Source organism: Pyrus communis, chromosome 13 (assembly GCF_041283825.1).
Source record: "Pyrus communis isolate YQ-2024b chromosome 13, ASM4128382v1, whole genome shotgun sequence".
NCBI classification, from domain to species: Eukaryota; Viridiplantae; Streptophyta; class Magnoliopsida; order Rosales; family Rosaceae; genus Pyrus; species Pyrus communis.
In genome coordinates, this window is record NC_142577.1 from 23,242,987 (window position 1) to 23,258,583 (window position 15,597).

At 36.9% G+C, this 15,597-nt stretch overlaps 2 protein-coding genes across 2 annotated transcripts; one reads left to right on the forward strand and one right to left on the reverse strand.

Annotated features, from left to right (window-relative positions):
• Positions 1-655: 655 nt before the first annotated feature.
• LOC137737814 (uncharacterized) lies at positions 656-3,712 on the reverse strand. Its single transcript, XM_068477378.2, has 2 exons — positions 1,993-3,712; positions 656-1,250 (listed from the first exon to the last, which is right to left on the reverse strand). The coding sequence occupies exons 1-2, from the start codon at positions 2,295-2,297 to the stop codon at positions 791-793; spliced, it is 765 nt and encodes a 254-aa protein (XP_068333479.2). The 5' UTR covers positions 2,298-3,712; the 3' UTR covers positions 656-790.
• Positions 3,713-8,508: 4,796 nt separating this feature from the next.
• LOC137736238 (uncharacterized) lies at positions 8,509-9,703 on the forward strand. Its single transcript, XM_068475547.2, has one exon. It carries the CDS (start codon positions 8,799-8,801, stop codon positions 9,582-9,584), a length of 786 nt encoding a protein of 261 aa, XP_068331648.2. The 5' UTR covers positions 8,509-8,798; the 3' UTR covers positions 9,585-9,703.
• Positions 9,704-15,597: the final 5,894 nt, after the last annotated feature.

Consider the following 15,597-nt stretch of genomic DNA (forward strand, 5'->3'; position numbering starts at 1 on the left):
GAATCATACCCTACCCCAACCTTAAAATCAACATAAACCATCATTTGAATGAACATCAGCAAATTCTAAATGCACATTATGGCTAAACAGCAAAAAGAAAGAAATGCTATGATCAGTGCATTAGTAACAGTGGCATTAGAAACATACCTTGTTCGTTTCACATCATCGATGTAATTGGCCCTTGACGTGCCATATAACGCACAGAGTCAACGTGCACAAGTACTTGCTGCCTCAGACAAAATCATTATTCAGCATTTAGTGTCACTAAACCAAAGAAAGGTATAACGGAAACTTCCCAGACTTGACAACAAAAAGACTTCTACAGTTCTACTATCACAACAGAAAATAGCAACAACAATACACAGCCATCATTTATTCCACAAGATCTTTCAGCTTTGCAATAACAATTGTAATGGTGCCTTCATCTTGCTACGTAAACCACTTTCAGTTTATAGCATGCATGAGAACATAGGAACTTTGAGCTAATCACAAAATTACTCGTATAAGTATAATTAACTAACCAATTTTCGGTAAAAAATGGGACCATCCAACTGTCTTCCCTACAGTACCTACCTACTACCTCAACATGCCTTTGCTTAGTTTTCAAGAAACTCCACAATTTGATTAGAGTAGGCTAAGGGAAGAATGGAGGACCTAATGGAAACAATAAAATAGCATATCATCCAACAACGCAGATTGCAGATAACAACAACGAGGAACCTCAACAGCAAAACTTGCATCAGCAGCAGAAAATGGTAACATTCTACCAAATTTAGGGTTTACAAATCTATTACTGACCCTTTTTCAGGTCCTTGTCATTAGAGCTAACTATGTTACTAGAGTCGTGACTTGGAGATGATTTAGCCACTAAATTTTCAGTAGAGTACTTCTTAATTCTCAAGGAAATAAGAATGCTTGACACAATTCCTAGTAGAGGAAAAAGGTACGACCAAATTTGTGATTTCTGAGAGCCAGATGCCGAAGAAACAGCAGCACCAGCCAGGCTGCCAATGGATGTGTTTTGTAAAATCATCGGCATGCATCCAATAACCGTTGGCAGCAGAAAATCCACAACAAACCGAACTTTTGTAGCAGCAAGGGCGTAATTTATAATGTAAGATGGCATCGGCGAGAACCGGGCAAGTAGGACAAACCTCCAACCATCTCGCTCAACTCCTCTTGATAGGACATTGAAGTACTTATTCTTCTGGACCCAGTCCATTGCTGAACTTGAGCTCTTGAATATTAACCTGCAAACGGCACAACATCAAAGCAGTACCTAGAACCAATCGCTGAAAACACACAAATTTAAACTGCAACCTAATTAACAGAGCATAATCCCAACAAACTGGCACGGGGGCAATTAGAGTTGATCGGCTCAGTTGTCATATGAAGAATGTGAGGTGCTGCTTACATATTAGCACACCTCCCGTTATTTTGGTCATGCTATGAATGGTATTGATACCTCTTCAAGGTATTAATATGCATTCCCCATTGCAGCAGGGAAGTTAATTCTTTTGCGTAGGCCCTCATCTAAATCAAAATTCAAAACAAACCTGTCCTCACTCAAAATCGAACCTGATTCTCTCAACGGGTGGGGTGGACAACTCAACATAAGCTAACAATTTTAACTACATCCAATCCTCTATTACTTAGAAGCTTAGAGCCACCTCTACGGAATCATAAGTATCCCAGCATTCTCTCACTAAATAGTGAAAAGGGTATCAGTCATTTTGTGCTGGGGTGATTCCAATTGTAATTTTGCAATAAAGTTTTCACCGTTCACCCATCGCAACAAGAAAAAGCAGAAAACTTGCATAAACTTTGTTTCACAGTAATTGGAAAATGATCACTGTCCAGTGTCTAATGTCTATCAGTTACCAAATAATAGAGTGATATTCTCCATATTTAGATTAAAGGGAGACCAAGTTACCCAAATCATTTGTCAAATTGCTCAAACGAAAAGGGAAAGCATTAAAATTTGAGTAATACCTGCCAATCCAGAACGAGAGGGAAGCGCCGAGCAGCTTGGCGGCAAAGACGCAGAGGATAGCCGGGAAGAAGCCGAAGAGCATAGAAGCGGCGGCCTCGAAGAAGACGGCGTAGGGTAGGCAGAGAGCGAGAGTGAGAGTGTGGATCGCAACGTACAGTGGGATCGCCCATACTCCCAGCCGATCGGACAATTCGGAATACACCTTGAGCAAAGCGTCCTTGTCCAACCCGTAGTGCTTGCTCAGCTCCCTCCCTGTTCCGATTATCGCCACCGCAGCTCCGATTGTCCACCACCTCTTCGCCATTTTCCTTTCTTCCCTACTCTCGTCAACTCTCTCTCTCCGCGGGATACGGAATACTCAGATGAGTCCTGATGGGCCGGACGCAGTTTCGTGAAGGCTAATGCATCATATTTGGGCCACTTTCTTTTTGGGTTTTTTGGGCTTTGGCTTCACGTCTTCTATAATATTTTTTTTACAACACAATCTATAATCCAAGGCTTTTATGCACTAATGACGGGTTTACTTATATGCAATCGAAGTTGGAATTATTTTTATTCTTGACTTCCTTCCGCCTTCTAAAACATTAGTATTGAAATAAAAGAAAGATGAACTTCGGCTTTCACTTTCATGCTACGTAGCATTAAAGGTTACGAGCATTAGATGGTCGGGATTTATAGGACCACAATAAAAGAAATAATTCAAATGAATCTATGGCATCCAATACTCGTAGCATGAAAAAAATTTCTGTTAACTTCACCTTAAAAATCATAATCCATTACCTAAAAAGTTAATAATCAAATCAAGTAAAGGAGACTAATGGATATCACTCCCATTACATTTTCCCCCACGATTCATGGCTTCCTCCCTTCCAACTTCCATGTAATTAAAATTATTTTAAGAAAAAAACCGCGAGCTGGTGGTTCAGTGGTAAATGGTGGATTATGAGGCTTTCTTAAAACTAAAAATTGGAGGTCTCGGGTTCGAAACCCGCTTCTGGTGTAGAAGTCGTACTTGTGGCCAGGGGGAGGCTGAAATACCTCTGTGAGTCTTCCCGGCCCCCGAAAGGGGTGGATAACTGTGATTTGCCACCAGTTGTCCCTTTTTTTTAAAATTAAAAAAAAAACATATTTTAAGAATGTCATTTTTAAAAGAAAAAAAAAACATTTCATTTCTGGAAAACAATTGGAACAATTAAAATTCGCCCTTAATTATTCTCATTTTCCAATTTTATTTAATGAGTGTGATATTTTTTTTCACATTTAGATTTACTAAAGAGTTTCGAATTTGTATAATGTTTCGTCATGACAACGGCAAAACGGATAGAACGCACAAAGACAATTGCTTTTGAGAATAAATAGTAAATATCATCGACTGACCTTGCCTGAACAATGGCAAATGGGTGGGAGTGCTCTGGTAAACTGGTCAGGCAGTTGACACCGACATGTGTCGTACTTACCAATTTGCTCGACTTGGCTTTCGGTCCTTTTCCTTGAACACCTTTGTGATGAGTACTTTTCCTTCAACTAGAACATCCGAACACGTTCGTTTCCACTCGGCTAGCCTGGTCAAAGACAGAATGATCGATCCACTTGAAGAAAAACAAATGATATTCAGCACGTTTCGTTTTATGGTTGTACTTTTGTACTGTGTTTTTCCAAAGCGGACGAGACCGGATTGGTGGATGAGATGTTGATGAAGCTTTTGTATGTGTGGTAATGCTAGTGTACATTTGCGTGACTCAACGACAACTTCCTTCTTATTAAGCTTCAAACAATCTCCCCGCACATAGTATTTGGTTCATTGTATCAAAAGACTTTCATGTAGAAAGTTTGACATACTGTATGGAGATTTATACTTATTTATATTTGTAAGTTCACGTGATAAGTGTTGTAAAATCATACGTTGATAATTTATACTTAATTATATTTATGAGTTCACGTGATAAGTACTGTAAACTCATACTTAGAAATTAAAAATATGTTCCGATCATGTGACAAGTGTTGTAAATTCGTATGTGAAAATAAGAATATATTCTGGTAATACCAAAAGCTCTTCCTTTATGTATGTAAAATCAAAATAAAATAGTTGGATCCACCAAGATAACACCATGAGAAGTTGTATATTGACTCAATTTAGAAAAAATTAAAATTAAAAACCAAAATCACAATAGAAAAATTGAATTTCAATATCTCTATTGACACCCCATGTTAGTTTATTAATTATCTCTTATCTTTTCTAATATTAATTATTTGTTATGGGTGAAGGTTTCTAATGTTTAGCTGGGTCGTACTTCTTGTTCCATCAAACTTGTCGATGTATACTTTTACGCTAACAAAATGAAACAGAAGTGTTTCTTCTGGTGGGTTGAGACACCTATATTGACATTGTTTTAGTGCAAAATTCTGCACGGACAATTTTGGAAATGCAGGCTGGAACGCAGGCCTTGCCAACTTTGCTTGACTTGCAAGTTGAGGAGAGACTATAATTATAATACAAGACAAGCGAGCTCTAAAATCATAAACATATGATGATTAAGAATTTTCATGTCATGTGAGGAGATAGATAGTTAAATATAGAGTGTTATAGACCGAGTGATACCTGAGTTTTGGTTCATTTTTAATCAAAACAGGTAAGTTTTGTTAAACTTGACATTTGCAGAGTAGTTTGTTATGTTTCATTGGTGAAAGCACCAAATTTGTAAAAAATCTATAGCGCGTGAGGAAAAGATGAAGGCATAGTAAGAGAAGCACCACCATGCAACTGATAGATTAAGTTTGCAGCACATGATAAGATTGGAATACTTTGTTTTTGTCAAATTCCCATTGACAAGCTTCTCTAAGTAAGACGAGAATGTGACAATACAAGAAAATACGTACGATTAGTAAGTTAAATAGTTAATTATTAGAGGGAGAGAAATTGGTGAGAATCAAACCCACACCAGACTTAAATATGATTATTTTTTGTCACGACGATCAAGTGTCGCCTGCGAAAGTAGGTAAGGTTTAAGAATTCCTTGTAGTGTGGATAGTTTATACTTCAAGCAAAGTACATCTTCAGAATTTTGTTGAAGTTTTCACAGTTGAGTGCATGCCAAATGCCAACAAAGAAACACTAATCCTTGTCGTACGCAAATTTTAATTCTAAGTTATATGGAGGTAGCTGAAAGGGGAATCCACAATCCAGCAGTGTGTTGGTTAAAGTAATACTCCTCTGGATACAAATTTGAACAAGCGTGCATATATTTTTATCGAAGTGCTACCATTTTCTTAAAATATTGTCTAACCATGTGTACGTCGCATATATATTTATGAAGTGCGATATTTTATTGATAACCAACGCATTACATAAGATCATAGCTGAGGAGGTCCTGAATGAGATCAGGAGGATCCTCTAACCATACAAATTCATTACTAATGGAAATGGCAAACTTAGCTAATCTACGGGCAACTCCATTATAAGTTCTTGGCACATGCACAAATTGGACTGGGGAAACCAACTCTGCCACAGACCTGACATCCTCCGCTAGCAAACCAAACTCAGACAAACCCCGGAAATAGTTGTTGATAGCAGCAATAGCAAGCGTAGAATCACTCTCCACAACAACCCAAACTGATAAGATGCAGTCGTTTGAATTTAACACGTGATAATCTCTTCTGACTACAAATGTTTATAAAAATCATTTTTGAACTCTAATGCAAGCATAAAATTAGCCGATGTGGGATTATACTCAAAGGAGGATTCTCTCCCTTTCTTTCTTATTTTATTTGAATGGTTACGATTAAGTCCTGTTAATATCTTATTTTGATTTTTTAATATAGACAATAAGACAAAAGACAAAGTGTGAGAGGAGGTGAGGGGAGGTGATGAGAATAGCAGGAGATAAAATCCTATTCCATTACACTCTCTACAATCTGCACAGATATTAAAAGTAAACTTTTTAGTCAAAATGGTCATGAGATTTAAAATTGATAAAAGTTATCCCTGAGTTTGTTCACCATCAATCGTTTTGGTAATTCTGTACAAAAATCTCCATTAAACAATCATAAAATGATAAAAAATAAAATAAAATAAAATAAAAACCCTCAATTTTTTGTCAAATCATTTTGGCTAAGTATTTTTGCCATTTTGGTCCAAATTTATCACAATTTATCACAAAGGACCAAAATGATTGGTGGTAGACGAAGTTAGAGACCATTTTTTATTGATTTTTAATTTTAGAGACCAAAGTGAGGAGTTATGTCAATCTCAATGACCAAATTTGTAAACGAAATGTTGTGTCGCTAATAGGAAATAAGCACATGAATCAACATTTAAGTAATAATTCAATCATCAACGTCCATATCACTTGGTTTACAAAATTTGGTTTAAAAATTTAGTCTCCCTAGCATTATCTAAAATATAATATTTAAAGATACGCACAAGAGAGATGTTAAAGAGACATTCTTAAAAGTGGAACTCTCTGTGAACTATTAATTACCTCATATTTTTGGCACAATTGACTGATACAAATGGGGAAAGGGATCCCATCCGGATCCCTTCCTCCAAATCCACCAAGTTCGGAGATCCGAACTACTGAAATTTGATCCAACCGTTCAGATCTCCGAACTTGATGGATTAAGAGGAAGGGATCGAGCCCTTTCCTACAAATGGGACCAATCAAGACCAAATAGGCCAATCATAAAAGCGGAAATATTATTTCAATTCATTATTAGATAGAATAAGAATCTTAAGATCATAGAAGTTGGGAATGGTAGTGTGTGCGTCACGTCTTGGGTGTTGTTACTCTTACGTCCATCGGGAAATGCATTCTCCTCTCCTCTCACCCTTCCCTTGTACCATGCAAAGCATAAAGGACCAGTCCCACAGAAATTACGGATATATTCTTTTTCTCGTACTCAACAAAAAATATATAAAATAAAGATTTCAATATTTGGTACTCCAGTCTTGGTTTCTTATTTCAACGCAAGAATATTCTAAACTAATACTCTTATCTTATCCACGAAAAGAAAATAAAAAATAAAAACACACATTGTGTTGACCAACTTACTACGGACTGAAATTCGTAGATGACGCACGTCGAACCGTATGTATACATCTTCGTTCCTTTTCTCTCTATAATAATTTTATGTGCTCATCCGGCTCTTCTGACTACAATAAGTTGGTGTTCCCTCTCATGCATATCGTGCCAAATATAAGGATAAAATTATGAATCGAGCATGGCCGCATATGGAATAGTATAGAGCATATCCTGCCAAATTACTATTTAGTATCTACACTAAATTATTTTTCTCAAAGCCGATTTATTTTGCAAGTAGTCCCTTAATACATTAGTGAAAAGATGTTGAGCTTTTATACGACGGTGTGAGTTCAAACTCTGTCATTAATTAATCTAACATTTAGTCTTATAAAATCTACCTTTGACCCAAAAAAAAAAAAACCGATTTATTCAATACAAAAAAAAGTGAGTAATTTAAGAGGCAAATTAATAAAAATGATTTGAAAATTTTGAGTTTTAACGATAACGATAAAATAAAGGGTAAATTGAATAGTACCAAGATTGTTTTTTTAATGTAAAAATATGATTTTTGTTAAAATGAACAGTACCAAATTTTTTTCGTTAAAGCTCTTTAATTTAAGGGTGGGGTTTGGAGTTTGGAGTTTGGACCACATATTATTTCATAACTAAGAGGCGGGATCTGGGATTTAAAAACTAGGCCTCAATTGGCGTTCGAGAAGAAATTGCAGTCAAACCAAAGTGTCAAACTTTCAAATTAAAAATAAATAAAAGTAGAAAGCAAAGCTTTACCCGGGTCTATTGCGTCCCCACCACCCCCCCCCCCCCCCCCCTCCCCCCTCCTCTTCTCTCTCTCCCTCTCCCTCTCCCTCTCTCCCTCCCCCTCCCCCAGTCTTCAGTCCTCTAAAATCCAAGCTGTCTAATTGGAAAACTTGTACGAATGCACTCGTGCCATTTCGTGTTAATGATTGAACGTTATATGAATGAAAATTTATATATATTTTTGTATCTTAGGACAGAAGCTAAAATAAGGATTACTCCTCACTTGAACCGTATATATTCTGCATATCTAATGTTTGAAATGTCTTCGATATGGTTGATATTTCTGTGAAAATATAAAAAAATCGGATAAAGATATAAAAAGTGGAGTGAAATTTAGACTTCACCCATATTACAGAAACTCTTAAATTCCGGCTAAATCCGATAGATTTTGTCGATATTTCCATCATATAAGTAAATATCAACAAACTGTCAGATAACATTCCTTAAAGATTTATTTTAAATTTCCATGTTTTTGAGCAAATTTTCATTATTTCCATCGAGAATAACTAATATCGATATATCTGTCGATACTTTCACAAATTTACATATTGATATTTCCACTAACATTGATTTTTAAACATTGCCTACAGCTTAATCAAGATATACTTTCTCTCTACATTTAGTTCTAAATTTCCTTTGGATGATTTTGGATTAAATTAAAATAATGTTGGAATTAAAATAAACCATAATATATTTTACTATTGTATAGAGACATGTACACATTCCATTCAAACCCATATAGTCTTGTTTCCATTAAAAATTATATATAAACTCCAAGAAACCCCCCTCATATCTTGTTAGCTTCTAATCAATTTTCTCAGCCCCACACACCATACCCAAAAGCCAAAACCCTTTTCGCTCCCTCACTAATTTAATCAAACACCTTATCATCATCCATCTTTCTGCAATCAACGTATATGCTCAAAGTTCCCAACCAATTACATCTCTCCGATCTCACTCGTTGACAAATGAAGTTGCGGTTCTTCGCACACCAAATGGTGCCGTGGTGCTTCCAATTAATGGGCAGACACCACATATCTCGCGCGCAGCTCCGTTCCAAAGACCAAGCCCGCCCGATCGGCACCATCAAGCTCGTCAAATCGGACGGGCTTGTGTTGGTCTACCACCAACCAATCCACGTTTCGGAAGTCATGACGGAGTTTCCGAAACACCAAGTGTGCCGGTCCGATACGTTGTACATCGGGCAGAAGATCCCGGCACTGTCGGAGGACGACCAGCTCCAGCTCGGCCACAAGTACTTTCTCCTCCCCCAGCAGTTTTTCCAATCCGTGCTTTCGTTCGTCACCATTGCTTCCTTCAGCAACACCAAAGACTCGTCGAGAAACGCATTTCTTAGAAAGGCCGCGAGCTGCGAGCCGTTCGATATACAGAAAACGCCTTCTGGATGTTTGAGAATACGCGTTTCGGATGAGTTTATATCGCAGCTGCTGGAGGAAAAGAAGTTCAATGAGGAGGAGGACACGGCGACGACGAAGGCCAAGAGCAGGGTCTGCACGACGGCTCAGCTGCAGAAAGACTACACGCAACTTGTTGGGTCGCGGCAGTGGAAGCCGAGGCTCGAACCCATCAGAGAGGTTCGGGAGAAGAGAAGAAAGCTTTCTTCTTTTGGGATGAGAAGATCTTGCAAGAAGAAATCTCAGGTGAATTCATCCAAGGCTTCCCAGAAGCAAAAGAGTAGTTCTGCTAATGGTTCTTCCAAAGCCAAGATCAAGATTAAATCATCAAGAAAATGATGATTAGTGCAGTTTTAATTGATGATTTGTTAGGATTTAGATGTCAATTAGGAGGACCTCTTTTGATTTTCATTGGATTGAAGTGAATATACTGATTAGTAAATACATGACTGTTTTCATGCTTCTTTCTTAATACAATTTACTTTCTAATTGCACCCTTTGCCTAATGATCATCATCTTTTTGCTAATCATATTAAAATTAAATTCTTCTTCTTTATTTTCTCAAGTGTCACTAGTCCGTGGAAATGATCTTCGCACATGTCAAATTATTTCTCTTCATTAATTCTCTTTCGAATATTTGGTGCAGGATTTACTTCAATCTTTAAATGCTTGTCTGTCATCGAAGTATATCTTCGTATTCTTATAATACTCGACAATCGACATATAATTCATATTTTCGGTTGTATATTAGTTTCTCTCCTACCACATCAGTTGGTTTTTTGATGTGAATCTAATTCTGCTAAGTACAAAATAAACCCAAGTTGGAGGAGCTTGGGTTGCGCAGATTTTCCAGAAATGTAATGGGAGATGGGTTGGTAGGGTTGAGCGGTGCTGGCGCGTGGGTGGGTTTGGCAGAGTTGGACTGGCTGGCCTAGGTGACGAACTGGCAGTGACAACTTTAACTTGGTTGTTTAAGATTTTTGAGATAATTGGGATATCGACAAATTAGCAGTCAAAATGGGTAACCTAGCTTTCCATCTACTCGTTTGGAAATTGGAAATTGGAAATAAATTTACAATTGCATTGCATGAATGAGAATGACGTGATTTGCATACCAATCCTTGATTTGCAACGTGAACCAATGGGAGAAAATCTAGCTGATATGCATCCGCGTCGTTTATGAGAATATTTTTGCTCATTTCAAATAATGGTGATTCTTATTACTTTATTTATTTCAAGATTTATGCAACAAAATAAACATAAATCTTAAAATTTAAGATTATCAAATAATAATAAATATAGTAATAAACATTACTACCTTTGATAATGGTGAGCAAAAATACCCGTCATTTATAAGAGAAGGACTTTGACTGCTTTGACTGAGACACCGCGTGTAACTCAATTTATCATGTCCATGTAAGTTGTTTTTATATACAAGACACCTTTTATAAAAACATAAGATTTTTAGGGTTTGAATCTAATGTTTTTAACTCAAAAACGATTTTTGAGTCTAAAATCAATAATTCTTGTTTGGTATGACTATTTTTAAAAAGTGAACGCAAAACTAACTTAAAAAACTTAGCTTGCTTATAGAAAAACATAAAAAAGTCGGTTTTTAAACTCATTTCTCTCTCATTTTTTCTTTCTATCTTATCTCTTCCTATGTTTTTTTATTTTTTTTCGTTAAATAAATAATATATTAAAAGGGCAAAAGCCCAAAGAGAACAACAACAGAAAGCTGGGCAAAGAAGAAAATTCAAGGCACCAGCAAACAAAAGGGAAAGCCTAAAAACCAAAGCCTAATCCACGTAGGGAAAGGCAACAAACAACTTAGAGACTAAGGAGCAACAACATTCCAGTTATGGAAGACCCCTATGTTAATGGTGGAAGGTTAACTTTCAAAGCACACAATCGACATCGAATCATATTGGTGATCAACTAAAAAATTGTAGTAGGAGGTTTCCTGCAGTTGTTGAAGATGCGGTTATTCCGCTCACACCATATGCAGTAAACAGTAACTGCCAGTGAAAGTTTTCTATTATGATTTTTCTCTCACCTCTCACCTCTCACCTCTTCTTTTTTCTCCGCTCTCTCATCCGATCATTTCCTTCTCTCTCTTCCAATATGTTATGACTCGCTCTCCCTTTCTTATTTCTTTAATTGTTAAGATTTAAAAATAATTTTGAACAAGTTTTTGGGTCTTATAAAAAACTGTTATTAAGAAATGGTTTTAAGAATTTTTTTTGAAGAAATTTTTTGAGTAGGCTTATATTTTTCTATCTTACTTAAGAATGAAATTCGATAATGCTCAGCCCAATTTTACCAGTGTAAGAGTTTCCTGAATAGACACCTTTATGCAAAATTTTATCGTGCTAACCTTAAATTTGTTAGGCATGTCTTTCAAAGACAATTATTTGTATTTTAAGTCTTACACAAGGTGAGCCCAACCTAGTCTGATCTTACTTAAAAGTTTCCTTAATATGATAGCCCTATCGAAATTTCTATAATGTCAATATGCACGAACAACTCATTCTAAGTCTTAAGGGTTCCTCATATAAATACATAAACTCCTTTGTATTTTTGGCAGTCTCACCTAGTGAAAGAGCTGCCCTAATATGGCAGCCCTATTGAAATTTCTCTTGCACCAATAAATTCACACTAAATTTGTAAGGCACCTCTTGTAAAGACATGAAATTCTATATTTTTTTTGTTGTCTCACCCAACATAAGAGCTACACTAAACTGATAGTTGTACCAAAATTTCTCTAGGATTAATAGGCATAAGTAGCTCACCATAAATATGTAGGGATCATCTTAGTTTCACTCAATATAATGAGAAATTCTTCCATCCAACACCTGGAGATGGTGGGCCATGAGGTTGTTGTAAGAGGGGTGGGATTTAGATGCAAGGTAGCGGTGGGTCATGGGTTTTTATTTTATTTTATTTTTTGTGTTTGGACCGAACAAGGGCGGTCTTGAAGGTAGTTGGAATAGGCGGCTGACTAGGCACCCCAATTCGGAGGGGCCAACCTTGAGAGTTGTATGTTAAAATAAGAAGTTTAGAGACTTTGAGTCTTCTTCTAAAGACAATAGCCTATAAAGCTGAGCAACAACATTTGTAGGATTTAATTGTTTTGTATAATTAGTTGAATAAAAAACTATATCACAAGAAAGATTGAACAAGTTAGCTATTTTATTAGTTGAAAAATTAGATTTGTTGGGGGACTTTTAGGTCGAGGTGGACTTAGGCTTTGAGAACGTCCTATTGTCGCCCTTGGTGCAGACTCGTACCAAGTCTCAGGATATCTCGAAAGAGTTAGCTTGTCTTAGGAAATACTCTGGTAGCATTAACGGCTCGAAGATAACATGATTGATCAAGATAATGACTTGCTCAATTGAAGCGTGGTGTGGAAGTTAGAAGATTATCAATTTACATGAGACAGCAGGGGTTTGCATGGTTGCATGGCATTCTTAGCTGCATGCTTTGGGCTTTCCTAGGGTGATAGTAAGGCTTCTAATGGCTGAGATATTCAATGGAAGGTTGTGGAAATTACTAAGGTTGCATGAATGATGATACTTGAGGCTTGGAGTATGTTTCTGGGCTAGATGAAACTCTCTGGGCTTATTTCCTAGGTGGTTCTCTCCCTGCATTCACTCTCTGTGCTACCATTTATGTCTTGTCCCACTCTGTAATGGTTTCTCCCTCCTTATGTAAGCGAATGGTTTTTCTCTAGGCTTCAAGGAAATCTCTCATATTATTCCCCTTTTGGTGTAAGATAGCTGCATTGTTGAGACCTCTAGTTTGCTTCTTCCCAAGGCGTGGCTTTCCCAAGGTGGCTTTCGTCATGCGCCACTTCTAGTAGCACGCTTCATGGCTTTCACACGTTATTTGTCTGTGTAGGCCGAGAAGGAAAAATCAACATTAAATGCCTAACTTGCTAGGCTTAACATGCATGTAATGCAGGAATCTAGTTTAGTACCAACTAAGGGGGTTGGCTTGCTAGGGAAATGGGTAAACTAGGCTAATTCTCTCTTAATGTTGCCCGCGTGAAATGCAAAGGGTATGGGCTTGGATCTCTCGGCCCCTAAGCAGCTCAAAGTCTTTCATGACCCTGATTCCACGTAGGCCCGATAACCTTATATAACCATTCACACCACAATCCACTTGACAAACCCCGAATATGTGACTTGAGCTTAGCATGAATAGTGACTGAGGAATCATGGTGTGATGAATAGGCATGAGCATAATGTGAATATTTGGCTTAATCACCGTGGCATTGCATGTTGGTAAATATATTCCTCGTCTATCCCGTGCCTTAGCATGTGTTTGAGCTTGAATGTAGGCTTTGCATGACAATTGGGCCTTAAGACTTGGTTGAATTGGTGTGTGACATTTTTTTGCCCCAACAAGATTATGTAAACTTAATTAGTACATTTGTGTCTAAAAATACAAGACGTGTAATATTTAAGTAATGTTTCTATATCTTTTCGTTCTTTTGATATTAATTTTTAATGTTATTTGATGTAGTAATAGACATTTTATATGTATTCAGACTTACCTACAACTCTTAATTTCTTAAGATCGCCTCTGAACAGGACGGATGAAGTGATTTGAATACCTACCTGACCTAAGAATCTCTATAACATAAAAGCTAATCTAATCAAATTAGACAACCTGTCGAAAATTGTCAATTGCCAATAGGTAGTGAGAAGCACACAACATCTACCACCTGAGCCAATGCCAATATCCATCATCCAATTGCTAGCCTTACCAGTGAGAGATTTGTCAGTGTGATCGATACACTGAGTGGTACACCATGTGTCACTAAACAAATGGTGGGATATGTGTGTTAAAAGGTTAATAACTAAAAAAAAAAAAAAAAATTCCACCACTTATATAAAAACACATGGTGTACCACCTACATTCCCGTCATAATGAAAAATTTCTCCTTACCAACAAGTGTTGGAAAAATAGGGTCTAATTGTAATTCATGCAATTATATATATCACAATAATGCATGGAGTAACCAATGTTAAATGAACATGATATAATGGATTAGAAAAACCTAGAAAATACGGTCGAGACAAGTGTTGGACACTTTGTTCTTAAGACAAGTTTACGCCCCACTACGGTGCTCATGGTTGATTAATGCATATCTCCCAAGATACAATGACCATGTCCGTGTAATAGTAGCACTTCAAATCACAAGGCTCCATGAATCACGATTGTGTTGAAAACTCTCTTATATGAACTCAATGTGACTCTCTAATATTTAGTACACTCTATGTATGATTATGTAAAACAATGAAAAGTTCTTTTGGTGATTATAGGGGGCTTCCCTATTTATAGAATGCGAGATACTTCTTTGGAAAACATGTAACTATTCATGAAGAGTCAAAACTTGCAACACTTCATTTAAGTAGACATATCTTTCTACCAAAAGGCTTCACTTCTAATTTCCATTCAATTAATAAATTTAATATAATAATATTATTATTAAATTTTCCAACAATCCCCTCATGAATGGAAATTGACTCCGATACCATGCAAATGACAATGGAGACACTAGAAAGAGAATTCAGTAGGAAAAGTGCTGCATCGGGATATGTGGCTTTTGGCTTTGAACCTTCCGTAGTGAATTACTATCGGATTTACTTGGCTAATCAGTGAATGTGATGTCTTGAACTATTCAACCGTTTGTGTAAACCAACACAATGGTAATCACACAATACCCTTCCAGACACCCCGTGGTTGCTCAATTGTATTCATTTTGGCCCTCAACAATTCTTGGTTTCTCATGAGTGCTTTTAGAAAACTAAGCCCTACAAAAAATTCTCACAGGAACGGCCCCATTCCTCACTCAAGATAGGTGACTTCCCATTAAGAGTATCCTGCAATACCCCACTTGTTATTTCCAAGTATAGGAATCATTGAAAGCAAAGCTTATCCTAAATAAGCTGCAGATAACACTATTTCATCATAGGACATGGGTATAAGATTATCTCCGCAGTGCTCCCATTGAATCATCCACAATTTAGTTGTCTCTTTGAACCTAGATCTTGGGATCTTCAGTCAACTAGGTTGGGTTGCTACTAAGGCGATTCTTAGGACTTAGGCTTTTAACCCATTCCCCTCGATGATACAACTTACTTTCTTGTTAAACCTTTAAAAATTGGTACCATTAGGTTGACTACTTATTATATGGCCATCACAAACTTTATATCCATACATGGAAATTATTTCCTTTGAGAGTCGTTTTCTAACGTAATTTCTCCAAACATGTATTTTGAACTTGATAAGTAATTTGCTAACACTTGGGTAAAATCCCCCACATTTAAGGTATTTGCTAGAA

Excerpts from the sequence above, each read along its gene's own strand:
- LOC137737814 (XM_068477378.2), bottom strand. The coding sequence starts at position 2,297 with ATGGCGAAGAGGTGGTGGACAATCGGAGCTGCGGTGGCGATAATCGGA. Across the intron at positions 1,251-1,992 it reads CTCTCGTTCTGGATTGGCAG|GTTAATATTCAAGAGCTCAA; the intron begins GTATTACTCAAA and ends TGCCGTTTGCAG.
- LOC137736238 (XM_068475547.2), top strand. The coding sequence starts at position 8,799 with ATGAAGTTGCGGTTCTTCGCACACCAAATGGTGCCGTGGTGCTTCCAA.